A 26,570-nucleotide genomic window follows, 5' to 3' on the forward strand; every position below is an offset into this window, starting at 1 on the left:
TTTATAGAGAATAGTTGTAAAAGTTTTATGGTATTTTTTTAATTTAAAAAAAAGTGTAGAACCAGAACACATGCATAAGAACTAACTTCACCCAATTCAAGTTACACAAATTCACTCACACAGTTTTATAGAATTATGTATTTAGCAGCACTGTTAATTCAAAGAGTTGAGCTGCAGTTACAGAACACAAAGGAGACCAACTAGTCAGCAACAGGCAAACATTTTCAGATTTTAAACAGGTTTCTAGCTTTCACATTGAGCACCAAAACAAACATAAATTAGAAAAGGAGATAAATATGGCAAAATTGAAAGCATACATGGGACATACAAACACATCAGAATAGAAAAATATATTCTCTGTAATAATATAAATTTTCCATCATAACATACACAGGGGAAAATGTTCAAGAATTGTCTCATGCACCACACCATGGGTTGCAATATATTTCTGTTGCATATAAAGTAACACAGACATAGCTGGGGTCTAACAACTTTAATGGGTTGGTCAGGGGGGTTTGTTTTAACAATTTTTGGGTTCCCAGTAACACAAGCAAGAATTACAAAAGCACGAGTCAAACTTCTGAAATGTGCACTAGCTAAACTTGGGTAGCCAAATACCCAATGCATGTCTGCAAACCTGTGTGTTAGTCAAATACGTATGTAAACCTTGGCTTCAAGGACACAGCGTGTTCGCACCCCTCAACTGGACATAAACATTAAGCACACATCTGAAAATCTGACCCCTATAACATGTTCTCCTCAGGTAGGTAAATTTATGGGCTACACAGATTGGTTATGTCTCTTTAAAACTCCAGCAGCCCTCTCCACCACCCCTTCCCCATATATATTCAATACTGCAATACTCCAGGAAGAAACTGTTGTGTTTGTTACAAACTAATTGTAACAGAATGAACATTCAGTAAACACACTCTGGAGCAAAGAAATGGTTTTGTCTGAAGCACTGTGTAGTATTCTACAACATCCACAACATTAATATAATATTTGGTACAGTACAAAGAAAAGTCTCAATGATTTGAAGCTAGCTTTTAGTCTCTTCTCCTTTTTTTTTTTTTGTTACAGTGAAGGCACAAATATCAAGGATCAGGTCAAGAATCCAGGCTTGATTCATGTTCTTCTGTTTCATCTGCCAGCTCAGCAGAACCACCACACACACTACTGTGGTTAACTGCAGACAGATTCAGCTCTTCATGTTCACCACCCACAATCTGAGTGGTTTCTTCCTCCTCCTCCTCTTCCTCTGCCTCTCCATCATCTTCTACATCCATCTCAAACACTCTGACATGACGGAGATTCGAACTTAGCTATGGAAATATTTAGAAGTTTTCATTAACAAAATAAACAGAAAAAAATTATTTGAAAATGTTGGCCAATGCCTTTAAAAACAGCACTTACCAAAACCCTGATTTTCTTTTAAATGGAGTGAAGTAAAGTAACAAGTTAGTGACAAACCTATTTCATTGCTACGGCTGATTAAGAATAAGGTAAATATGACTAAACTAACCTGTTCCAATCTATCTACACAGAAGGCAAGCAAACATTTAAGTTCTATTATTATAATTTTTTCGACTCTGGAGTGGAGATGCAAGTTGTCTCCTCCTTTCTTTCTAAGGATCTTGTAGAACACAGGATATAGAAAACATTTTTTTACAAAACAAATTAAGTGCCCTAAGAGTAACTGATGCAGAGTATCAATCTCTTCAGTCACTGCACCAGCAAACTATTTCCCTTAATGATTTATATGCTAGACTGTAAACATGATACTTACCACACAAGAAACTTTCCGAATGCCATTCACTGCAACATACTGAGCTTTCATATTCTCCAGTACTCTCCACTGACTTTCCAAAAAGATAGTACGTGTAGGAATATCATCAGATTGCTCATCCAGCCTACATTTGGTAAAAAACAGAAATTCATTGTGTGTGTGTTTGTGTAAGCAGCAACTCTACCCTGAGTAACCTCAGACAAAAATGACAGAATTAAAATTTTACTGTACCACAGGCAACAGGCTTATAAACGCTGTGATTCTCCTACTGCATATACTCTAGATTTCTGTTACTGGACATATTTTTCTTTACAGTGTACTGAAAATCTCTCTTCTCACCCTGAAACCATTATGGCAATATAAATAAAGTATAGGAAGGCATTGATCCTGCTGTTTCGTTCCAAAGATAAGTTAGTTATGTTTTTTCAACAGATAGTGATAATTCTCATAGGTACAACCACTGGGAGAATGAGGAAGAAATATTCCCTCAACCTTTTATTACCCTATCCCTCTCAGTGCAACTGCAGATCTTGTGCATTCACTCCTGTTCCTGAGTCTCTAGTACTCCTTTGAGTGGTGAGGCACAAAACCTCTTACACAGAAGCAGACAAAGTTTCTACTTCCTCAATACATTCTCAAAATTGGCTCTCTCATTTATTAAAAAAAGAGATGCGAAGTTTTATTATAAGAAATAGCATGCAATCTCAAATATGCACAAACATTAGATTTGGAAGTTGTAATCAATTGTAATCATCTCCCCTCAGAGGAAGAGAAAAAGTTATTTTTTTCCTCTTTAAAATACGTGTGTGTTAAGTGTATAACTGTATACAAATCAGATACTTGTATAATCCGCTTTTCGGCTCTTAATTTTCAGGGGGTCATGTTTTCATACCTTTTACTAGAATTCAAGATGAATTCCCTTTCTTGGTCCTCGTCAACATACACTGAAGATAAAGGCAACTGAGCCAAGATTCTCTCTTTGCCTTCTTGTTCCACATTCTCCTTAAGAACCACGGTTATAGTTTCATCATCATAAAAATGTGCATCTATACAACTGTAGAAGCTATAGCAAAACAGGTATGTTTATTTGTATTCCATCAAGTTTTACAAACAGTAAATGAAAAAGCTGAATGAATAAATACTGAAAGATCTTTAAGTAAGTTATCAGTATTTATGTTTCACATTTTAGATCCAAATTTTGCCTCAGCCCACAAATGACGTGTTCTTAACCTGGTAATGGGCTAATGATCATAAAGGTCATAAAAATACGCAGTCATGAACCTAAGCTTATAGAAAGCTTGGCAGTCCATGGTTTTTATGGCAATGCCATGTGCAGGCGATAGATGTTCAGGGCCAAAGTTTGTCTGATCCTTCACACAAAAAGGCAGGGAATGGGAATACTAAAAAACAGCAAGCAAGCCCCCAGGAAATATTTGGTATTGCTGAAACAGGTGTTGGCTGGTTAGCTCTGAAGGCAGTCGTATCTAGCCCTCCTTTGCTAGAAGGAGAAGTTGGCCTGACATGGCTTTTCTGAGATGTGGAGAGCAGAGAAAAGGGAAATCCTGGGAAGAGAATTCCCCAAAGACACTGCATTGAGAAAATTATGGCCAACCATTACACACTTCATGCATATTATTATTTGTGTCACTGTTTTTAAAGTGTCAGTATTCCATGTTTAGGCAAGAGCAGTTTCAGAACTAAACTAATTTTGTTTCCATCTAGCAAATTCTGACAGTTTCCTTGAACTTGAGTTCAAGTACAAAGTAAGCCACCTGCCCAAAATCCTGTAAGTTACTTCATGAAGATCTATGAGGATGCAAGCAGGTGCCCAGGTCTGCCCACAAAGACCCTGATCCTGCAAGTTGCTCTAAGTGTAAACAGCTGAAAAAAATATTAAATAGGATAAGCAAACCCTTGAAGGAATATAATCTGACAAATTATTAAATACCCTGTTTCCCAGATATACTAACCTTGTATCTGAGCTTTCATTTATACTGTTGTTCAAAAAGTTTCCAAAATCAACAGCAAGTAGTCCATTAGCAGCAGACCTAAAAGGAGGGAGAAAACTAGCTGTGTTACTCGTCCTTGAAGTTCCATGCCAAAATACCAGAATCCAAAGATTTACACCAACTACTGGAACAGACTGCAGAGCCTATTTGGATGAGAACAGACAGGCAAGCTATATGTTGCTTCCACTCTGAAGGATGGGCTGTGGAAGAAGAAAAGCAAAAGACAATATGGATGAAAGGACTGAAGTTACAGAATTGTGTTGTAGACCTTGGCATCAGGCGCTACTAACCACTGGCATTAAGAAATTAAGAGTATAACTGTCCGTATCACTGAGATCATCTTCCCATTTTTACAGACTGTGATAAGCTTTGTAATAAGTATACAAAGTCTATCACAATGTTTGAGGTGTTGACCAAGGTGAATATTGATAAAGTAAGATGAAGAGCCCACTTAACATTACCATTACTGCTCACTGAAAGGAAGGAGCAGAGAATACTTGACACATTTCCTTTTCAATAAAGCATACAATCACAGAAGAGTAAAATAACTCAATCCAGCAATGAAGAGCAAGGTCCTAAGCCTGGAACTGGATCTAGATACATCTGGCTGCAAAATCAGGCCCCAAGAGCATACTTTTCCATTTCCAATCAATTTATTACCTGGAAACATCCGTGTGCCGCCTCAAAATGTAAATTTTAGAAAGAGAACTTTCTAACATCGTGAAGAGAACATAATGTAAGTTGGAGGATTTGTCATTCCACCTAAAATACAAAAACAAAACAAAAAAGTTAGACCAAAACATAAAACATGGTAAATGAAATACAGTACGAGAAGCAGTATACTTACATAAAGGGTAATTTAAATAATCGAGGGGTAGAGTCCTCACTAAAACAGAAAACCAAAAAAAAAAGTCAGAAGGTAACAATTACAATAATTCTATGCTCATTAACACTAAACATAATGTAGAAAAAAAAATGTACCTTTTAGATCCTTTGTATAGAGGCATGCAAACTGCTTGATGTACTGATTTTCCAATCACATCCTGAAACACATCCATGAAAACATTCCAAAATGCAGAAAAAATTATTCAGTTACACACACACCTCCCGACTTTTTTAAAGTAATCACAACCTACCTGAAACAGACTGACTCAGCCCAGTTTCTTCTGAATAAATGTCATTATCACAAAATCTCGTATCACTTGACACACTTTTAAAAATTATTTATTTAAACCACTGTACTGTTTCTTGGAAAATAAAATGAATTAAATTTAAAAATGGATACTAGTTGTGTGTGTGTGAGAAGCAAAGAACTGAAGAGGCAGGGAGATTTAACCACCTTCTCAGCCCCATGACAGGCTCAAGACACACTGGAAGGGGAAGCTGCATTACAGCCATCCATGTGGTACACCTTGTATATTAGGGGACTTCAGCCCTTAGGGCATGCAATGGGGCACCTTCAATGAGTACTAAATTCACTTTAAACAATTTAGAGTAATTAATGACAAGATCAAAAAACAGCAGCAACTGACGGCCCAAAATGCACACAGTTTGTAACAAACAGGACTTACAGCTGGTTTTTGTAGACACTGATCAATAATACCCTCCATTCGCCTTTTGACAAAATGCAGTGATTTCTGAGGGTAATAGGGAAACAGCAGTGGACTTTCTGCAAACAAATAATTAGGGTTTTTACTGAAAAATACAGTTTCTGTAAAGATACAGTTAAATGAGTTTGCATTCTAGCAGAAGTGTGGGTCTGGATATAGAAATCAGAACTGGAGTCTTGTTTGCCCTTTGTAGCTCTCTTCCCCACCAACTAATTCCAATAGTAGAAACAGGAGACTTGCATCCAGCCAACAGCTAGCAATACATGTGTCATGAAGCATCCTGTTATACCAAAAAATGTTTTTTTCTTCTTAGCGAATCTACTGTCTGGGCAAAATGGAAATATTTTCAGCTAGAATTTCCTTGCTTTGAGACATGATACATTTGATGCACACACATTTAAGATTATTTGTTACTAATTATCTTCTGAAGTATATCTAATTCATTTCGCTACAAAGATTTTACTGGAAAAATAATAAATATATGCTAAGTTAGAAGGTAATATAAACTACCAAAAACTGGAAATATAGCATCAGTCACAAAACCACTTATTATGTTCCTAGCTCCTTCAAGCTTACAGTTCTATGCAGATAACAAGGCAAGTGAATGCCTTAATACTTGCTGACTTGTGATACTAGCAAGAAGCTGGTGTATACAATCATTCTCAAACTGTGCAGCGTTCTCTGCTGGTGGCAGAAAACTGGCTGGTTACACGGTGTTGGCTATTTCCAGCCACTAAATCAAATGGAAAGATACCTAAATTATATTACATAACTTTCTAGATATATTTTGTCATATAAACAATTGCTGTAGTTGCCATAAGGATGCTACATGACTGTGAATAGGCAGAAAGGGTCTACAAGATAGTCTCTCTGTTATAATTTGGTCCATGCTATGGAAGAGTTTTAGACCACCAAGACAATCAAAAACAATTACTATGAGCATCAACTACTTGATGTCTAATTTACATGAGTGAGAGAAGAATATAAAAGGGAGAGGGATTCCATAATGCCTGAGGAAAAACAGTTTGCAAAACTGTGATCTTATTCTAGATTGAGCAGGGGCCTGTATGGAAACATCTTTATAGGGCAATGAGATCTGCAGGTTTGTTTCTATACCACTGATATTCTTCGCAACTGACACAGTATAATCTACTTGCACTCATGCCTACCCAGGTATGATTATCATCATCAAATCTGCACATGTCTCTTTGATTGCACAGCATGCAATACCTTTAAGATGTGTGCTGTTTTGAAGGAAGTTAAACCACTGATTTCCCTCTGTGTTAGGTGGGGATACAAGGTCGTCATCTTCATCTTTCAAGTACTGCAAGAAATGACAGATCCATGCAGTAAACATTTAAGAACAAGATACTTCTGACACATTCACTGAAGGACTGTGTGAGAGGAATATGTGTCATAATATCTTCATTTAATTGGCCTTTTTAAAAAATAAATAACCCAGTTTTTGGGCCTTCTTCCCACATCTTTAGAAAATGTTTTATTGTCCATTCTAAATCAGATTATAACAGGTTACTCAAAATGCTGTGGAACTTCTTATCAGAGATAGTTATAAGCCATTTCTCTTTGAAACTGCAATTTTAGATTCTAATACTAGTGCCCCAGGATTTGAAGGACATCAAGCAAACAGATTTCAATTTCATTCCATCAACATTAGTTTCAACCGTGTTCCACTTTTTTTTTTTTAAATACACCACACAAATGAAGGAAATAATTTATAAGGTATGAATCCAATTAATTTTCCCTAATAATCAGGGAGATAAAATAGTATCCTCCACTCTTAACACCTGTGTGTGTGTTGAGCAGCAGGAAGGGAGTTAGAAGAACTGCTCTTTAGTAACTACATCATCTTAATTCTCTAGCCCTTGCTCCCCTGTCCCTCTTTCCCCAGCTGGTGCTTGTCCGTATACTTTGTCTCTCTTATCTCAATATACAGCCTGATACTTTACCTGACCAACTCTCTCGACATTGAAGTATTTTCCTTTACGATTGTAGAGCTCTGGTGCCTGAACCAAATATAAAACAAATTTTAAACACAAAATACTGACTTGACAGTACTTAAGACAAGGGAAATTAGATGATTTTTCATAGTGAGACACTTCAAAAAAAACCAAAAGACAATTTAGTGTAACCAGCCTTTCCAGTTCAGTTGTCTGAAGACAGAATTACGGTGCATGCATAAAAGCACTCAGTAAACTGAAATACCTTACCTCATTGAAGTGTTCAGTAAGAAAATCAGCAACAAATGTGATATCTTTTTGAGTCATCTAATGGAAATAAAAAGGGGAAAGACTATAAAATAACCATAATTCAAACAAATATAGAATGTAATAGGTTCCAAGGAGGCAGGTGACAAAAGCCTACAGGTAGATATAAAAAAAAAGGTGACCTTAACAGAGAGCTAAATGTTGGGAGAGAGAAATGGAAAATTACAAGACGGTCATAAGAGCAACAACAGGGCAAAGTGGGGGACTTTGCTTACCATTTCAGATGTCTACACACAAATGCAAAGAGTACTGGGAATAAACAGGAAGAACTGAAAGTATTAGTCCATAAACTAAATTACTTAACTGGCATCACAGAGACTTGGTGGGATAAATCTCTTAACTACCGCACTGGCATAGAGGGGCATAGCTTGCTCAGGAAGGGCCCACAGAGGAACAAGGGAGATGTTGCACTGTACGTCAAGAACACACACTTGTTATGAAGGTCCAGAGGACGAGACGGGCAGACCAATTGAAAGATAAAAGTGAGGAAGATAAAAGGGAGGAAAAGAACAGAGGCAATGTCATTACAGTGATCTATTACACACCAACAAATAAGGAAGTGGTGGTGGGTGAGGAATTTCTAAAAAAACAAAAAAAACCACACAGAAATATCCAAACATAAGACATCATAGTAATAGGGGATTTCAACTACCCAGACATCTGCTGGACAAGTAATAAGACAAATCAAAGTGTCCAATAAGTTCTTGGAATGCATTGGGGAAAACTTTTTCTTTCAGTAAGTGGAGGAAGTAACCAGCCCTTTTAGACTTGATTCTGACTAACAAGGAGGAATTGGTTGCGAACCTGAAGACACTTTGCATGAAAGTGATCATGAAATGATAGATTTCATGATTCTAAGAAAAGGAAGGAGCCAGCAGCAGAATAAGAAAAAAATTGACTTAAAAAACACAGATATTAACAAACTTGGAGATCTAGCAGATAAGGTCCTGTAAGAAGAAAAATCAGAGGGAAAAAGAAGTTCAGGAGAGCTGGAAGTTGTCTCAAAGGGACAATATTAAAAGGTGCAACAGCAAACTATCCTGATGTGAAGGAAGAAGATACAAAGAATAGTAAGAAGCCAATATGGCTCCCTTGAGAGCTCTTTAATGACCTGTAAATCAAAAAGGAATCGTACAAAAAGTGGAAACATGGAAAAATTGCTAAGGATAAGTAAAAAAACCCAGCACAAATATGTAAGGACAAAATGAGTTGTACCTTGTGAGGGACATAAAAGGCAATCCAGAGAGGTTCTATATGTACATTAGGAAGAAGAGGAAGGAAAGTTTATGTCCTCTACTTAGTGGGGAAGGATAGTTAATAATGGACATCATCAAGAAGACTGAGGTGTTTAATGCAAATTTTGCTTCAGTCTTCACTAAGAAGGTAAGCTATGACCAGATACCTAAAACAAATAATATTAAACCAGGAGAAAAGAACACAAGCCAAAATAAGGAAAGAACAAGAATATTTAGATAAGTTAAATGAATTCAAGTCAGCAGGACCTGATGAAATGCACCTTAGGGTATTTAAGAAACTAGTTGAAAAAAAAAAAAAAAATCACAGAACCATTCTCAATTATATTTGAGAACTCATGGAAGATGGGTGATGTCCCAGAAAACTGACGAAGGGCAAACATATCATTGTCTAAAGGGGAACAAAGAGAACCTGGGGAATTACAGACCAGTCAGCCTAACTTCAATATCTGGAAATATACTGGAACAAAATTATTAAAACAATCAATTTGTAAGCACCTAGAGGATAATACGGTAATAAGTTAGAGCTAGTTAGAGCTAGTTTTGCTAGTGAAGAATACTGGGAAGCAACAATTTTCTTCGGAACAAATCAAACACAAAGCTTCACATTAGTAAAAGTTTAGATGGGCAGCAACTGCTTTTATATAGTGTCTAAAGGACTGCTGCAGAGAAGATCATGCAACAGCAGTGATATTAACTTAGACCCAAAGAAACAGAAGCAATGCTGACGGGGGCGGGGTGGGGGGGGGTGGAAGTAGACACCCCAGTCAGGGCAAAGGTGCCCACTAGAGAGGGGAGCAGAGAGTAAGCCTCCTTCAAGAGGTGAAAAGATCCACTATACAGCCTACTCACTAAAATGGTCAACATATAGTTTACTCAATTTCAAAGAGAAAAGTGAGAATTTTTTCAGAAGAGTAATAGACATAAGGCTGACCACATTACAGCCGATAATGTGCAACTGAGGGCATTTCATGCCCTAACTATCCCAAAGGGCTAGCAGGACAGCATTATTCTTTAAATGCAATTTACTTTAAAGAAACAACCTTAAAAGGTTGGTTTTTGCTTCTAACTGCACTAAACCACTGGCTACCTTCAGAATTAGATTTTACATTGCAATATTATAAAAAGCATCTAATCGGAAGAAGTTACTACTACCTTGTTCAGCTCTGGAAGAACATGATCTTCTGACATCCTCAGCATGGCTGGGGGAAAATAAGAACAGCGAAAATGCTATTTTTCCAATACACTTAAAATTTTCCTAAGGTAAAATATTAAGATACAGATGACAGAGCAGGAAAGTTTACTCTTTAGATGCAATATTGACTAGCGCAGGGGACAAGGAATCAAGATTCTTAGGTTTTATTTATTAGTATGATTCAGTATTAATATAGGTTTTGAAATGAGGGGAGGGAATGATTCCTCAATTAAGTGACTGCTCTTCATTTAGACTGGCCAAGAGCTGCCACTGTTAATATACCGGAGCTAAACCATAGCCAAAGATTCCCTCCGCTCCGCCAATCACCTATATAAAGGAAAAAAAGTCACTTTAACTTGTATGAATTTCCAGGATGGCAATAAATAGAAAGTCATAACACCAGCTCCACAACTGGATTTAGTCAGTCAAATCTATTTTTTGCCAACATTTCAGTATTTAAATACAATACTGGCTCTTTTCATCATTTAATTTCTTTTTTAAAAAGCTATCAAGGAGCTTATCAAACTACATTTGTTAGAAGTCAATTCCACAGATTAAACCCATAGGCAAATATTATTACACTAATTCTGGAATTGTCATAGAATATCAAAGCAAATAATTAAAATATAAAGGAGATATGAAATACTTAGGATATAATTAAGCTTACCCACATACAACCATCGGAAAAATGCTTTGAAGTTTTTCATACTACTGTCTATAACTCTGTATAAAAAAAAATGCAAATTGGTAGAAAACTTGATGTAAACAAAGGTCACAAGCTGCAAGTTTATGCAGAAGTTCTAACTGTATTATAGGTTGGGATGGCAGCAATGCCGTTTTGTTAAGTTGGCCTTTCGCTTCCCATTACAATACTACTTTCGGTTGTTTATAACTTTGCCAAACTTTAACTCTTTGAGCTGGACTTTCCCATACTAGATGTCTGCCTCAGGCTGAATTGTTTTGGAAAATTTCAGTCAAACTGGTTCAGTCATTTTGGAGAACGAGGCTAGTGAAAACTATGTTTCCCAGTTAAAAGATTCTGGTGACCTTTTCTTTGATACATTGTAGCACCCTCATGTTTTGGAATAGGGACTTGAAATTTGGAAGGAGGGCAGAAACTTGTGTCAGGGGGTATGTCTTTTGTTGTCTGCATGAGAATTCACCCAGTATTTTGCCAAATTATAAGCCGGGGGTGAGGAGGGGGGAAATCATGGCTCACAAATGCTCAGTACAGACTTGCTAGACCCTAACAGCTAAAATCTCTGTAGATTCCATCCTCACTGAGCATGCTCCATCCCCAAAAAACTCCTATAGATGACAGGATGGTGCATGTACCATCCCCACAGAGCAGTGGAGCATGCTCCCTCCAGTCCAGGGCTATAGTGGTGAAGTTAGAGTTTTCTTGTAATTGCTGCTCCCAGCTGCTCTCTGAGCCAGGCACTGGAACTGAGAGCAGGGAAATCTCTCTCCTGTGCTCTCAAAAATCCCACTACTAACATCTACTGGAGGAGGAAGCCATTTGATTCAAATACTACTCCTGGGGGAATTCTGCGCCCTGGTGTGTGTGTGTGCGCAAAATTCACATCCATCACAAAGTCCTTTGCTTCCCTACAGAAAAATTACTTTCTGACAGGGAAGAGAAGGGAAGCTGCAAGAATGGTCACTCACCCTTCCTTAGCAGTGCAGGTATATTGTTTCAGGCACTCAGAGCAGCCGGTGGGGAGGTAAATCACCACACGGCTGGGGACACCCCAGCTGGTGGCTCCTACCCTGAGCTGGGATCAGCTGCTAGCTGAGCTGGAGGCAGGGGGAGGACAGGACTTCCTCTTCCCCTGCAAGGAACGGCTGGGGCTGGGTCAGACCCATCCCCAGAAAGCTCCCCCAGCTGCAGGAATCTCAGCATCCTCCCTTGATTCCTACCCCCATCACTCTTCAGCCACGGGGGGAGGGGTCACTGTATGAGAAGCTGCTCCCCCATCCAACCAACCCCCTGCATCTGGACCTCCCCATACTCAGACCCCCCCATCAAGCCTCATCCAGTACACCCAGAACCCTCCCCCTGAGCCCCAACCACCTTCACCTGGAACCCCCTGCAGAGTCCCACTTCTCCTGCTCCTGGAACCCACCCCACAACAAGCCTCTGTGCATCCAGATCCCCCTACACCTGGACCCCGACAATAAGCTGTCTGCATCCAGATTGTCCCACACAGAACCCTCTCACCCCACACCTGGATCCCCCCCACACTAAGCCTCTCCAAACTTGGATTCTGCCTGGTTGAGCCTGCCTGCCCCCACCTTAGTGTGCCTGGCATGAAGGAGCAGACCCCTGGGGTGTTTCTGGGGGCAGGCCCAGCCCTTGCATTGTGTCAGGGTTGGGTGCAGCCTCACTGCCAAATCAGTGTCCCAGGAGGGGGCAGGGGGAGGCTGCAGGGTGATCTCCCACCTCTGTGCAGCCAGTGGACTGTGCATCCCACTGCCATGCTGGAGCCTCCACATTGATTTATTGTGCAAAATTCTGCAAGTTTTATTTGTCAATTTAAAAATATTGTGTACAGAATTTATAATTTTTTGGTGCAGAATGCCCGCAGGAGTAAGATGCAGAGGGGATAAAAGCCAGACAGGAGAGAGGGAAAGGAGTAGATTGGGACAAGGAGTTTGGTGAGACTAGGTCTAGAGGGGAGAGAAACTGGGACTTGGAGGTGGGGAAAAACTGATACTGGTTGGGTGGGGAGGCTGGGAGCCAAATTGCAGGGAAGGAACAAGACACAAATCAGATGAGGTGTTGCAGGGACTGGCTGGGCAAAAAGCCTGGGACAGTGAACCAGGGACAGAATGGGGGGCAGGAGACTGAGGAGGCAGACTGGGACCCAGCTGCAGGGCAGAAATGGGGAGAGAGATTGAACAAGGGGCTACGGTGAGGTAGAGAGGTACTGGCTGGGAAAGGAGACTGGCACTAGGTGTGGGGAAGTGGAGAAACTGGTAGTCAGTGGAAGAATGGGATTCCAAAAACAAGCCCAGAGGGGGAGCCTAGAATTGGCTGGGCAAGGAGATGGACTAGGATGAAAAGTCTGAGGAGTGGTGATTGGGAAGTAAAGAGAAAGGTACTGGGACAAGGAGACAGGGTAGGGGAGAGAAAGGACTGAGACAGGTTGGAGGGGATGGGGCAGAAGGGATCACAGCTGGGAGAACAGACAGAAGGGTCTAACCATTAGACAACACTCCCCTCCAGAGATTGGAATGGAGCTCGGAATTCCTAAGTTTCACCATTCCTCTCATCAGTAAATATCTGTGAAGCCCAGTGGCAAAATGTGTTTCTCATCTTCTTGTAGTGCTGGTCCATACAGAGGGTAACAGCTTACTACTGCTGTTACTCCATTACCTCAAATGGCAGAGGATCTAAAGGTTCCAACTCTGCTGATGACCCATGTGAGTATCAAGAGGATGCCACCTAATGGAATTTCTATTTTTTTTCAGTTTACTTTTCTAATAACCTAGGAAATTGCACATACATAAACTATGTGAAAGGAAAATTAAGATAGTTACTATATACTTAAGTTTAAAACTGCTCTGGTTATTGGAAATTACTCATTAAGAGAACTAATTTTGTTGAAATATGAACTGTGGACTAAACAATATCAAAAATTTTATATTACCCACAAATTTAGCTCGGTTAAAAGATTAATGTCAACCGTTATTCAGGTTGCAAAGTCAAGTGCATGTGCCTGTGCATTATGAGACAGTCTCCAATTACATGATCACATGTTATTTTTCCCAAAGGACCCCACTGTCTACAAAACTGGCACTCACAATGTAGAATAAAACGCCTCTATTGTGCCAGTTACATTTCTTCTTTTCCTAAGATCCATTTTGGTTGCCCTACTCATCATTCCAATACCTCACTTGATCATTTCAGTTATGTTTTAAATAAAGGAGGTCATAGAACAGTTACTAGAGGGGATCATTCTAATACATAAAATGACATAGAAAAATCTTCAAACATTCATTTCAGCTATACGTTACGTTTTTATATTTGAAAATTAGGGCTGTCGCGCAATTAAAACAATGAATCGCGCTGTTAAACAATAATAGAATACCATTTATTTGAATATTTTTGGATGTTTTCTACATTTTCAAATATATTTTTTCAATTACAACACAGAATACAAAGTGTATGGTGCTCACTTTATATTATGATTTTTTATTACCAATATTTGTACTGTAAAAATGATAAACAAAAGAAATAGTATTTTTCAATTCACCTCCTACAAATACTGTAGTGCAGTGCTTCTCAAGCTATCTGATGTGGGGGGACCAGCAATTTTTTTCCCAATGTGCGCGCAGACTGGCAGCCGATGGCTCACGGACCGGCACCGGTCCGCGGACCACCACTTTGAGTAGCACTGCTGTAGCGCAATCTCTTTATCATTAAAGTTGAACTTACAAATGTAGAATTAAGTACAAAGTGACATTTCAAATAAGAAGCAGACAGCAGTATCTCCCATAAAATGTAAACAAACTTGTTGTCTTAGAGATTGGCTGAACAAGAAGTAGGACTGAGTGGACTTGTAGGCTCTAAAGTTTTACATTGGTTTGTTTTTGAATGCAGTTTTATTTTGTACTTAATTCTACATTTGTAAGTTCAACTTTCATGATAAAGAGATTGCACTACAGTACTTGTATGAGGTGAATTGAAAAATACTATTTCTTTTGTTTATCATTTTTACTGTGCAAATATTTGTAAGGAAAAATAATAATATAAAGAGAGCACTGTACACTTTGTATTCTGTGTTGTAATAGAAATCAATATATTTGAAAATGTAGATAAACATCCAAAATATGTAATGAATTTCAATTGTTTAACAGTGCGATTAATCGCGATTAATTTTTTAAATCACGATTAATTTTTTTGAGTTAATCACATGAGTTAACTGCGATTAATTGACAGCCCTATTGAAAATAAAATTGTGTTGCAACTCTCCAAATAAATACTTACTGAAGAAGCTCGTTTGCTTTCAAGATGAAGGAGCCCACAGCAGTAATAGCATCTGCAAAGAGAGCAACCATTTTTAGTTTTCACAACGAACATCAGCGTGATGAGTAGTAAGCCAATTACTGTACCTTCAATTCCTGCTGCGTCTAGTCCAAGAGACTCATATTTTTGTTTCCATGATGCCATTCCTTTCAGTTCACTCAAATGGTACAACAATGCCTCAGAGCCACTATTACAGAAAAGCATAATTTCTTAATCAAGTGGAGACTCGTTTAACTGACAAATATTTTACACATAATATCTTACTCTTATACAGCACTTTCTCATCCCTACTTTGTAAAGTTCTTTCAAATATATCATTATCCTCATTTTACAGAGAGCAAGCGTTCTGTCCAAAAGCATTATCTACTTTTTTTGAATCACAGTCCCAAGTCCTTAAACATTAGCTACAGCACATTTCCTGTACAGTGTTAGACTTTTCTAGCTCTAATCAGTTAAATAAATCAAGTATTTCTTCCCTTACAGTATTTTAGGGAGAAAAGAGTTAACATTCAAAATTACATTTTATAGTCTTCTGATGTCACAAAATAATAACAGACTAAACTCTGCACGATCATGACAAGAAGTGGTTATGTTTTTCGTTGGGCTCAGTTTCTTTTAAACAAGGTTTACTAATAAATTTATCTCTGTAATTCATTAAGTGTTATATGACTTACCTCTGCAAGTGACTTATGACTAATTTTTGTATACTGGAGTACGAAGACTCTATGGACTGACCAAGCTTTTTTAAGCCCTGATAGAAAAGAGACATGCTTCATTATAGTATAATAATACGACACTTATGAAAGATACTGAAATAGACCATTTAAAGACAGTAAACATTACCATACCTTTACTGTTAGTTGGTTCATTAAAAGTGCTTGAAGTTCAAGGCTAAGTGACAAAAATGAAAATAAGTGTTCTTTCTTTAATCTGAATATGCATTTACAAGTTGAAACAGGAATATAAAAACCCAAGCAGCAACTACCTTGCTTTGCCCCACAACAGCAGCTGCATAAACTCATCCTGTACAGAAGTGGTTGTGTTCTTTTCCTGTTAATCAAAAATTACTGAAATAAACTGATGATTTTTATTTAATTACCAATTTACAACATTAGAATTGCAAACACCTCATTTAAAATACAGAGAAACAAAATACATCATTGAACACTGAAAATGCATTCTTGATCACTGGAAATTCAATGATTAAAATAGGAAAAAATATTCACTACTTTCACATTTATTCCATTAGCGATAAGAGTTTTGAACATTATTTTTATTAATTCAGAATGTATGTTACCAAACAATTTTTTAAATTTGTTAAATACTAGCAAGGATTACAAAATTTATGCCACCCCAACAGCACCTCATTGGTAGCTCCCTTATACATATTCTACTATACTTTTTCCTACTTGACATAGAGCCAGTGAGATGAACCAAGCTGCAGGTGCTCCAATTCAATAGTTATGATAATTGGAATCTGTGCTAGGAAATTATTTGCTTATAAAAAAGAAATTCAACTTTAGCCACTCACAAATTAAGAGTGTAAACGTACTGCTCAAGTTGTACACTTTCATGGACAGGCTGGTCAATCACTAACAGAAGTATACTCAGTGGGTTAGAAAACACAAATCTAATAAGAAGGCAATCAGCCAATAATTATATTAGTGGACAACCATCACTACTGCATGAACATGAATCCATTAAAATAATGAGATTGATGATGGTATACCAATTGACTGTTGTCAATGGACTAGAAAGTCACAGGATAAAACTACTGAACTCTCAAACAATGCTTTTTCAACTTCAAAGCACTTGACAAACATTAATTACTAATGGACTCCAGCTTGCCTCTGAATTTACAGAGACCATTATCCTGTGATAGCTGTTCATTACACAAGATATACACAAATTGGAAAAAGAACAGGAGTATTTGTGGCACTTTTGACGGATACAGACGAACACGGCTACTACTCTGAGACAAATTGGAGAAAGTCCAGAGAAGAGCAACAAAAATGATTAAGGGTCTAGAAAACATGACCTTTGAGGGAAGACTGAAAACAATTGGGTTTGTTTAGTCTGGAAAAGAGAATACTGAGAGGAGACATGATAACAGTTTTCAAGTACATAAAAAGTTGTTACAAGGAGGAGGGAGAAAAATTGTTCTTCTTAACACCTTGGAGGATAGGACAAGAAGCAATGGGCTTAAATTGCAGCAAGGGAGGTTTAGAAATTCCTAACTATCAGGATGGTTAAGCACTGAAATAAATTGCCTAGGGAGGTTGTGGAATCTCCATCATTGGAGATTTTCAAGAGCAGGTTAGACAAACACCTGCCAGGGATGGTCTAATACTAGGTCCTGCCAGGAGTCCAGGGGACTGGACTAGATGACTTCTCAAGGTCCCTTCCAGACCTATGATTCTATGAAAGAAACAGAACTGAGATATGAAATAATTTAATATAAATAAGAAAGCTATTCATTCTCTGCCTTCCCCAAATAATTGCTTATACCACAATACCTGTACGAATTTGGTTAGACGTGAGTCCATCTGCATCAATATTTCTTCCCATGCTTCACACATACATGTCAATGATAACTTTATATACTGCAATGCAAAGAGAAGTTAGTGCAGTGACTTTTTTAAAATTCAGACTAAACATACATATGTTCTCAGAGGACTCTTATCTTTACATTTCTAAAGCGGTGCTCTATATTAACTTAAAATCAACCTAAATCCCTAAGTAAGCAAGTGTTTTATACTAATAGGGTTACAAAATCCAATGCCTGTAATAACTGTGGAATTAAAAAAAAAAGTCATAACAAAAATGTACCTGTAGGAGAGTTGAAATATGAGTAAATTTCCTGGCCATTCGAGTTACCTCAGGTAAATAAACCGATAGCAGACTGGTGTCCAGCTGTAATATGCAAGATAAGCAACAGTTATAATCAGATGGATGGTCTTTTTATTTTCTGTAACAATAGCCTCGATCACGTTCATTAAGGCAAAAACCACAGTCACTAAAATAGGGAATATTAAAATATATTTCCTACTATAATAGGGAATAATGAAATTATTTAGTTGTTAGTTTGGCAGAAAGGAGACAGTACATAAAAAGCCTTTAGAATACAGCTACTGTTCAGAAAAATGCAAACACTTCAGAGCTTCATCACTGTCAATCACGTATTACAACAATTTGAGTCAAAATGGAGAAGCCAAAAAAACTAAATAATATTACATGAACTTTAGAGAAGGTGGGAATAAAAATATTTTTATCGTTATGTAAATAGAAATGAGGACAATATATTAGAATTGTTTCATATGAGTAGTAAAAATAAATAGTTTAAATATTTTAACAGAACATTTAGAAAACACCACTATTTGTGTGTTTGCAGTCTGCATTTTACTCACCTGGAAATAGGTAATCTCCGGTACACTGTCTGGGGAAACTTGCACCTCTGTAATGACGGATAGTGATTTCAAATCACTAGAAAAGCATAATCCAAGGCAAGAACCTGCCACCTGAAAGAGTCCAATGTAAAGGGGTTAAAGTATCTCATTTTCTCAATAGCCCAATAGGTACAAGTACACTGATCTATTAACTGATGAATTGAACACATGCCCTTATTTCAAACAGAAACTGCATTCTATTTCTGTGTAAGTATCACCTGAAAAGAGAAACAAACGTCTCAGCTATTGAGGGGAAACAAAAATGTGTGCATACTGTTTTGTTTTGGATAATCAGTATTAAATTACAGAGTGGTAGCCATGTTAGACTGTATCAGCAAAAAGAACGAGTACTTGTGGCACCTTAGAGATTAACGAATTTATTTGGGCATAAGCTTTCGTGGGCTAAAACCCTCTTCATCAGATGCATGCAGCGGAAAATACATAAGGAAGATATACAGAGACAGACACACACACACACACCATGAAAAAACGGGGGTTGCCATACCAACACTAAGGAGACTAATCAATTAAGGTTTTAGAGTAGCAGCCATGTTAGTCTGTATCCACAAAAAGAACAGGAGTACTTGTGGCACCTTAGCGACTAACAAATTTATTAGAGCCATAAGCTTTCGTGGGCTACAGCTGATGAAGCGGGCTAATAAATTTGTTAGTCTCCAAGGTACCACAAGTACAATTAAGGTGCACTTTGTTTCAAATGATACAGGATTTGAAGATTTCCAGATGGAATACTAATTAAAAAACAAAATAAAAACCACACAATTATTCCTCTCTCTGGGTTTTAAGCATATACTTTACACTCCCAAAGATGAACTAAAAACTGTGTTTAACTAACAAAGTGTATTTTAAGAGGAGAAATAACAAGGGAAGTTAAAAATAAAAACAAAACAAAAACACTTACCCCTATTACTGTAGCAATCTTGTACATTCCATAAGCATAAACCTCAATGAATCCAGAACTGCCTCCAAGAACAAGGGCATTTAGCCTGATAACAAATAAGACTCAGAAATTACTCAGTGAGTTGTCCAAATGGGAGGGGACGGGGGTGAATCAAATTTTACTGGATTATGACAAACCTAGTCAGTAAATCACTAGTTGGCTATTTCTATTCCACATGAATACCTATTCTTAGCATTTAATATTTAAAAGTAATCAAAGTCTGTAGTGTGAAGATTATCACCAATATATAGTCAACATTAAAACAAGACAAAAATTTAAAATACATTAAAATATTGTTTAAAGAGAGAAATTAATAGCTCTACAAAAAATTTACTAGCACCAATGCTATTAGTATAGATATATGATGAAAGAAAATTTGATTTATACATACACCCTAACTAGCAATCTTCTTTCTAAAGAGTAGACAACAGCATATTTCCTCTTTTAAATCTTCTCTTATATTCAGCTAATTTTACTCTAATATAACTCTGAATATATCACCAGCAGTCACAGAATGGCATTGCCCCACTCAATTTCAAATGCAATGAAAACTGAAAACAAATGTAGCACCTGAGAACAAGCACCAATGACAACAGCAACAGAAGAGGGAATCCCATCCAGTGGACAGGGCACTGGACTGGTCCTGAGAGAGTGGCATTTTGTTCCTGGCTGTAATGCTAACTTGCTGTGTAACCTTGCACAACTCACTTCATCTTTCTGTGCCTATGTTTCCTCTCCCATCCTTTGTCTGTCCATTTGTATTGTAAACTCTTTGGGGTAGGTGATCTATGATAGGGCTGAATCTGACCCTGTAATTGTAATTTTAAATTGAATAAGTATTTATCATATTTCCAAGTGGTTTCAGGTCCTGCTGAAGTAACAAACAAACCATTCCCTGCAAAAATAGGTCAATAGAGATCTTTTTTTCCAATTATATTAGAGGACGAGGAGGAAGCTGCAGTTAGCTATTTTTTAAGCATTTATGGTGTGTTTGATAGCACATTTCTCTAATCTAAGAAGAGGACCTATCCAAGCTGCAAATGGGGGAGACAAAGGAAGGGAAAATTATTTTAAAGAATACCCATCACTTCCATTTGTTTTAAATAGGCTAGTTTTAAAGTAACTCTAATTATACTGCCAATGAGACAAAGGGTGGTTTTACAAGAATTTGTATGCTTAATGCTTATAAACTACGTCAGGGGCTTTAGGGTTTTTTTGCTAGTGGATTCTTTGGAGGCATGGAGAATTAGCTGAACTATGACATCACAAAAAACTTAAACATGATCAGCTGAGAGATGAAGGGATTCTTTATCCGACTACAGAACGATTTAGTTTTGCTTAACATGTATTTAATTCAAGATTAAGACAATTTGAAAGAAAGCTCTCTGAAATATTCAACCAACTCTCCCTCTCTTTCAATTAAAGGGTAATAAAGTTCCCACTTCAGTTCTATATTCCTTCAAGAAGTCCTCCAGCAAAAAGAGAGAGACCTGGGTCCATTAAATCCTTCTTTGCACTTTATGAAAGCCAAGAGACTTTCCTACCACCCCTTTTGTAGGTCACCATTAAGAAAAAAAGTTACAATTTATTTTAAATCCAAACTTGCCGTTATTTTATGGATTTCAAAGAACAATACTTACCTTACATCACCCAAGAGCTTCATAATCTCATCTGATTTTTCTTCACTAAAAATATAAAAATGGTATGATTATGATAACCCATAGGCAACCATAAGCATCATTATAAGAAGACATGAAGTCATCAATTCTTACCTGAAAATTTTTGCAGAGGTACTGTAGCTAAATTGAAGTCAAAATAAAGTTTGAGAAATAAGTGCCTTTAGTAAAGATGTCTTCTTATTTACTTCAGAACAGTTGTGTACTTTTAAACATAAAGAACCCATAAAATGACACCAAATGACAAATTAAGATATTTAGGTTTTTTAATTTAACACCTACTTTTTGGGCAATGCAGGTAATTTAGGCAGGAGAAGATTTGACTCATCCTCAGCATTATAAAATGAAGTGAGAACACTGAAAAAAAAGGAATCATTAAGAATTTCTTTGCCTTTGCTGCCAGACTTTAAAAATTGTAAAAGATTTTTTTTTAAAATTAAATGCCAGGTAGTAATTTAGACTTAACATATCATGTATGTTCAAAGAGTTACAAATCTCACAAGCATATCATTTGTTTTCTAAGTAAAATCTTTTAAAAACACAATCACATCAATACAAGATGGCTAGAGAGCTCTCTTTTTGTTTTTATATCCTCTTCTTTTGGCTTAGTGTTTCCCACATAGAAAGGTGTAGAACAAGTTTATATTTGCTGATTCAGTGGTTTGCTTCCCAAATCTTCCATTATTATTAATTATTTGCATTACTACAGTGCGGGGAGGCCCTGATCGTGGAGCACAGGACCCCACTGTGCTAGACAATTGACAAACACAAAAAAAAAAAAAAAAAAAGAAAGATTTCTCCTGCCCTAAACAGCTTTAAATAATTCCTAGCATAAGTCTATGGGCCTGATCCAAAGCCCATTGAAGTCAACAGAAAGACTCGTCAGTCTAAAGCAAAGCCTTATTTACAACCTCATTTCAGGTTAACATATATCCACAAGTTAAGTGTCCAGCATATTACATGTTTATGCTGGAAGCATGAGGTTGCAATTAAAATTATGTAGAGATTACTGTAAGAGAGATTAAGGAAGCCCACAACATATTCTGCAGGAAATTACTTATGAAGATGCTGAGTGTGGAAACAGGCCACAAGGGCATTAGTCTACGGTTAAAAGATATCCCCTAGCTTAATATTTCCTTGCTGGTTCAGGGTTTGTGTTTATGGAGAGGGGGAAGAATGTCACACTTACCTAGCCTTAATCCCTTTTAAACAAAATTTTTGTTTATGGAATTTCTTGTTTTTTTAATACAGCCAATGTAGACTGGTTTGTGAGGACACAGAAATGGGGGCGGGGATGCCCCCAACTTCCCCTATGGCATGTGGAACTATGAAGGGCTCATATCAGATCTGTGCGAATGTCAGAGTGAACAGAAGCACAGTTTATGACTAATGGCACACAACTTGCAAGACAATGGGGGTACTCTTATGTCCTGAGATACAAACATAATTAAGACAGCACTTCCAATAGCTCTGGGTTTTCCATCAATGCATTAAAAATAAACAAAATCACTAAAATTCTTGAAAATGTGGATAAAAATAATATTTTAAATTTATCACCTTCCATCGTCCAGGTACAATGAAGCAGATTACAGCAATACATTTGATATTGGTAGAACACCGTTACGTAAACTGAGCAGCAATTATGCAAGTCAGTACTAGCTCATATATCTAAATAAATAAGCTATAATAAACTATAAATTAATAAATGGATGCACAAGATACTATTAAAAGTGTTCTTGTTCTTATAACTAGAAAACAAAAATATCAAACTTTTAGCACTAGAACTGCACTGTTATCAATAAATGTATTAAAAACCTACACTAGAAACAAAAAAAAGGGGATTTTTTTAAATGAAGTGGTGGGAAAAGTGACTGAGCTATGTGAGTTACTTTTTTTTTTTTTTTTGGCTTAACTACTATATTGCACTATTTAACTGTAAAGTTTTTAGAGCTACCTGCTTTCTTCAGTTACTTCCATCCAATGCATGTAAGTAATAGGAACATCCACTGAGAAAGAGTGTAAACTTTCAGGTTTTTCTACATCACACAGGATAACACGCTTGGTATCAGCTAGGCCAAAAGCCAAAACTAGAGAAGTAACAGAATAATGTTAAATAATCAACACACAAAACATTGCAGCTGCTCAAACATATGACAAGTTAGGAAATGTAATGTGATTCTTCAGTCATTAAATCCAAATACTACATACAATTTGATCTTTTTCTAATGTCACTTCTAATTTTAAACCATCTTACTAAAAAGCACACTTGAAGTCAACCTTTTTATTTTAAAATGGCATATTGGATCACACCTGACAAAATGACCTGATCCTGCAAAGACTTACACATATGTTTAACCTAGGTCGATGCTTAGCTTTCTGTTACTCATGGGAGAAAACATAAGCTAAGCATGGACTAAAGTCTTAGCATATTTGGTGCCAAAAATACATTTGAGACACACTGTTCAATTAGCAAGGATATTTTATTGCAATGTAACATAATGCTAAGATTCTCACAAGAACTCATCCCTACTTGATTAGAACACTGACACAAATATTCATTGGGCAACATTTGCATAAGAACTTACATGAATATATTCATCTTTTTGAACTAATTCATTCCCAAAGAATGCCAGGTTACAATATAATTGGAGATTCTGCTCATTCATATGCAGATGGATGATTGACATGGAACATCTCTGCACTATTAAGAGTTGAAAGTTGTGCCATGCAATTTGAAGAATAATATTCCCATAATTGCAATCAGATTTTAGATTTCACCTGTTACTTCAGTGCCACTATAATTTGGCCATTCTTTATACATCACATCACACATCAAAGGGGTACCTTTCACTATTATTTTAATAGTATTGCTACATAAAATTAAGCTACCCTTTTCTTAATATTTTGTAGTGAGTATTTTCTTTTCGAGACAGGTGGTGCTGTGTTCACGAAAGGTATCTGCTGATTTCCAACACCATTTTTATTGCAGCACAAAACATCATATATTTAACATTACTTTTGCCATCTGGTCTCCAAGCAAGGGCTGTAACTTCTTTCCCTGTATTTTCATTTGGTGGCAAACTCCAAACTCGCTGAAAGTTTGCAAGTCGGTGAAGTAAAACCTGAAAAGCAGATAGATTAAATGTAGGAAACTTGAACATCTTCTCCTTTAACAATATTTTGTAAGTCAGCCACTAAAGTATCACTCCTTTTTATTAGATTTAAGAAAATCCCACATCCTGAAAGTCAGATCTAGAACTATTTGTATCAAGAAAGCAGTCATTCTACATACACACACAGAGTTCTGGGGCATACTGTCTACTATGAAGCAATGAAAAGAGGTTTTAGGTTAAGACTTGAAGTTTACAATCAACCTGGCTAATCGGAATAATATGGTAGATAGCAACTGTATTGTGGAAGCATTGCAGTTGATCTTCCCATGCATAGCCAGATGCATCATGAGGAGACCAAAGTGCAGAGCAGTGGTTTTTAATCTTTTTTCATTTGCGGACACCCTAAAAAATTTCAAATGAAGGTGCAGACCCTTTTGGAAATCTTAGGCATAGTATGCGGACCCCCATGGGTCTGTGGACCACAGGTTGAAAACCATTGGTGTAGACAGCAAAAAGAATGTGCTGTGGAGGGAGAGAGGGAAACAAGGAAAACAGGAACTGACAGAGAGACCAGAAAAAGACATTAAAAAAACAATGCTCTCTGACAGAAGCAACCCCCCTACCCTGTCATCAGCGGACAGCACGGCCGTAAGATCAGAAGCAATATGTAGCAAACTGGCAAGGGAAGCTCTGAATTACGTTACCTCAAGAAATAAACTGAGATCTACAACATGTTGTTCCAGGACATACAGTCTGCCTCTGCACCGCTAACCAGTTTTTGATGCTTCTATTGGTTTTAAAATTATTTTAAATATAAATTAATTTTTCTACACTTGTTAAATCACACACAAAAACATGCACTCTGCTGGGACACACAAAAAACCAGGTATTCAGCTGGGAATTACCATTTACTTAGATTCTGTTTTTTTTAACAAAGGATAAGAGTAAGGCAAAAATTCTCCTATCACAAAATATATTCTAAAACTATTATATTGTGGACAAAGGACGACATATGTAGCAAAAAACACAGAGAGACAATATACCCACTCCACCTCCACCAGCAACTATTGCTCTTTACTCCCAGGGATCTTAACCTGAACATTTTGAAGATGAGTACAGAATCTTATGGTGACGGCATGAACATTTAAATGATACCCCTTTTCCAGAACACATCTGAAGAACATCAGGATTGTGAGAGAACATAAGACAGGAAGAAAATCAGCAAGCAATTTTTAAATACACTTTACGAAAACAGGATGCTTCCCAAAGTCATCAGAGACTGAATATTTGAGATAGATTCAGATACAGCGTGTTCAGGCATTGTGCCAGATTCTTCACACCACTGGTCCACCAAATTCTGCCTTGCAACACATCAAGCAGCTACTGTAAACCTGGGTCTCTCCTGCACTGATGCTGGCAACTGTGCCATACAGCCAGCATGAAAGAACACAGTTCCTGGCTAAATTAGCTGTACAGCTAACAAAAATGCCCTGGAACTGCCAAGATAGTAAACCCAGGGCACTTACCAAGTCATTCTCATGTGAAGGGTTTAAAATAAAACACTCATAAAGACACATGCCACGCTAACACTGGAGACAGCCAAGCACCACTATTCATGTGGCTGAAGAGGCCACAAGGAATAAGGAGGCGTGTTTGGGGTATGTCAGTAATGGCCATTGAGGGTAACCAATGCTAGCCCCCCTGGCACAGCACTGCCCAGCTACCAAGGGGAAGACTAGAGTTCTTTCTCTCTGGAGTACCAGGTACGGGGCCCTGCCAGAGGCAGGGCACGGGACTGGATCCATGGAGCGGAGCCCTGTGTGGTGAGCCCTAAGGGAACTGCTCGTGGAGGGGCAGGCAGCAGGCCCCTCGCTGCGAGCGGAGACGGGCTGTCAGCCAGCGAACCCCGCTCCCCCTAGCAGGAGAGATCACAACAGCCCTGTCTCCGGGGGCGGTTTCTCTACCCACCATTTCCAGCTCGCTGAGCCGGGCCGACCAGCTGCTCCCCGTTACCCCCGGCCCCGCCTTACCTCCCCCACTTTGTTGGCAAGGGCGATGAGATCCCTCTTGGGAGACCAGGCCATGAAGATGATTTCCTGGGGAAGCTGCTTCTCCCCGACCTGCCGGAACGCCGGCATGGCGGGGGGCTCCTGCACCCTCAGGCACGGAGCTCGCGGCAAAGCCTGCTCGGAAGCCCCCTCCTCTCA

General features: G+C 37.9%; 1 protein-coding gene across 3 annotated transcripts; it reads right to left on the bottom strand.

Moving 5' to 3' along the window:
- ANAPC4 (anaphase promoting complex subunit 4) lies at positions 1-26,570 on the bottom strand. Of its 3 annotated transcripts, none has more exons than XM_077815789.1 (28): positions 26,394-26,570; positions 24,267-24,372; positions 23,205-23,337; positions 21,533-21,607; positions 21,347-21,373; positions 21,215-21,259; positions 19,536-19,620; positions 18,578-18,688; positions 18,000-18,083; positions 17,687-17,773; positions 16,156-16,220; positions 16,019-16,061; positions 15,845-15,921; positions 15,257-15,357; positions 15,132-15,183; positions 10,806-10,861; positions 10,099-10,145; positions 7,634-7,690; positions 7,373-7,429; positions 6,636-6,729; positions 5,367-5,464; positions 4,777-4,838; positions 4,643-4,681; positions 4,456-4,557; positions 3,757-3,834; positions 2,679-2,849; positions 1,787-1,910; positions 1-1,322 (listed from the first exon to the last, which is right to left on the bottom strand). In XM_077815789.1, the coding sequence occupies exons 1-28, from the start codon at positions 26,499-26,501 to the stop codon at positions 1,107-1,109; spliced, it is 2,400 nt and encodes a 799-aa protein (XP_077671915.1). In that variant the 5' UTR covers positions 26,502-26,570; the 3' UTR covers positions 1-1,106. The 3 variants fall into 3 exon arrangements, with proteins under 3 accessions (XP_077671915.1, XP_077671914.1, XP_077671916.1); XM_077815788.1 differs by having other exon boundaries at positions 10,096-10,145; XM_077815790.1 differs by lacking the exons at positions 17,687-17,773; positions 18,000-18,083; positions 18,578-18,688 and having other exon boundaries at positions 10,096-10,145.

Source organism: Eretmochelys imbricata, chromosome 4 (genome assembly GCF_965152235.1).
Source record: "Eretmochelys imbricata isolate rEreImb1 chromosome 4, rEreImb1.hap1, whole genome shotgun sequence".
In the NCBI taxonomy this organism is placed as follows: domain Eukaryota; kingdom Metazoa; phylum Chordata; order Testudines; family Cheloniidae; genus Eretmochelys; species Eretmochelys imbricata.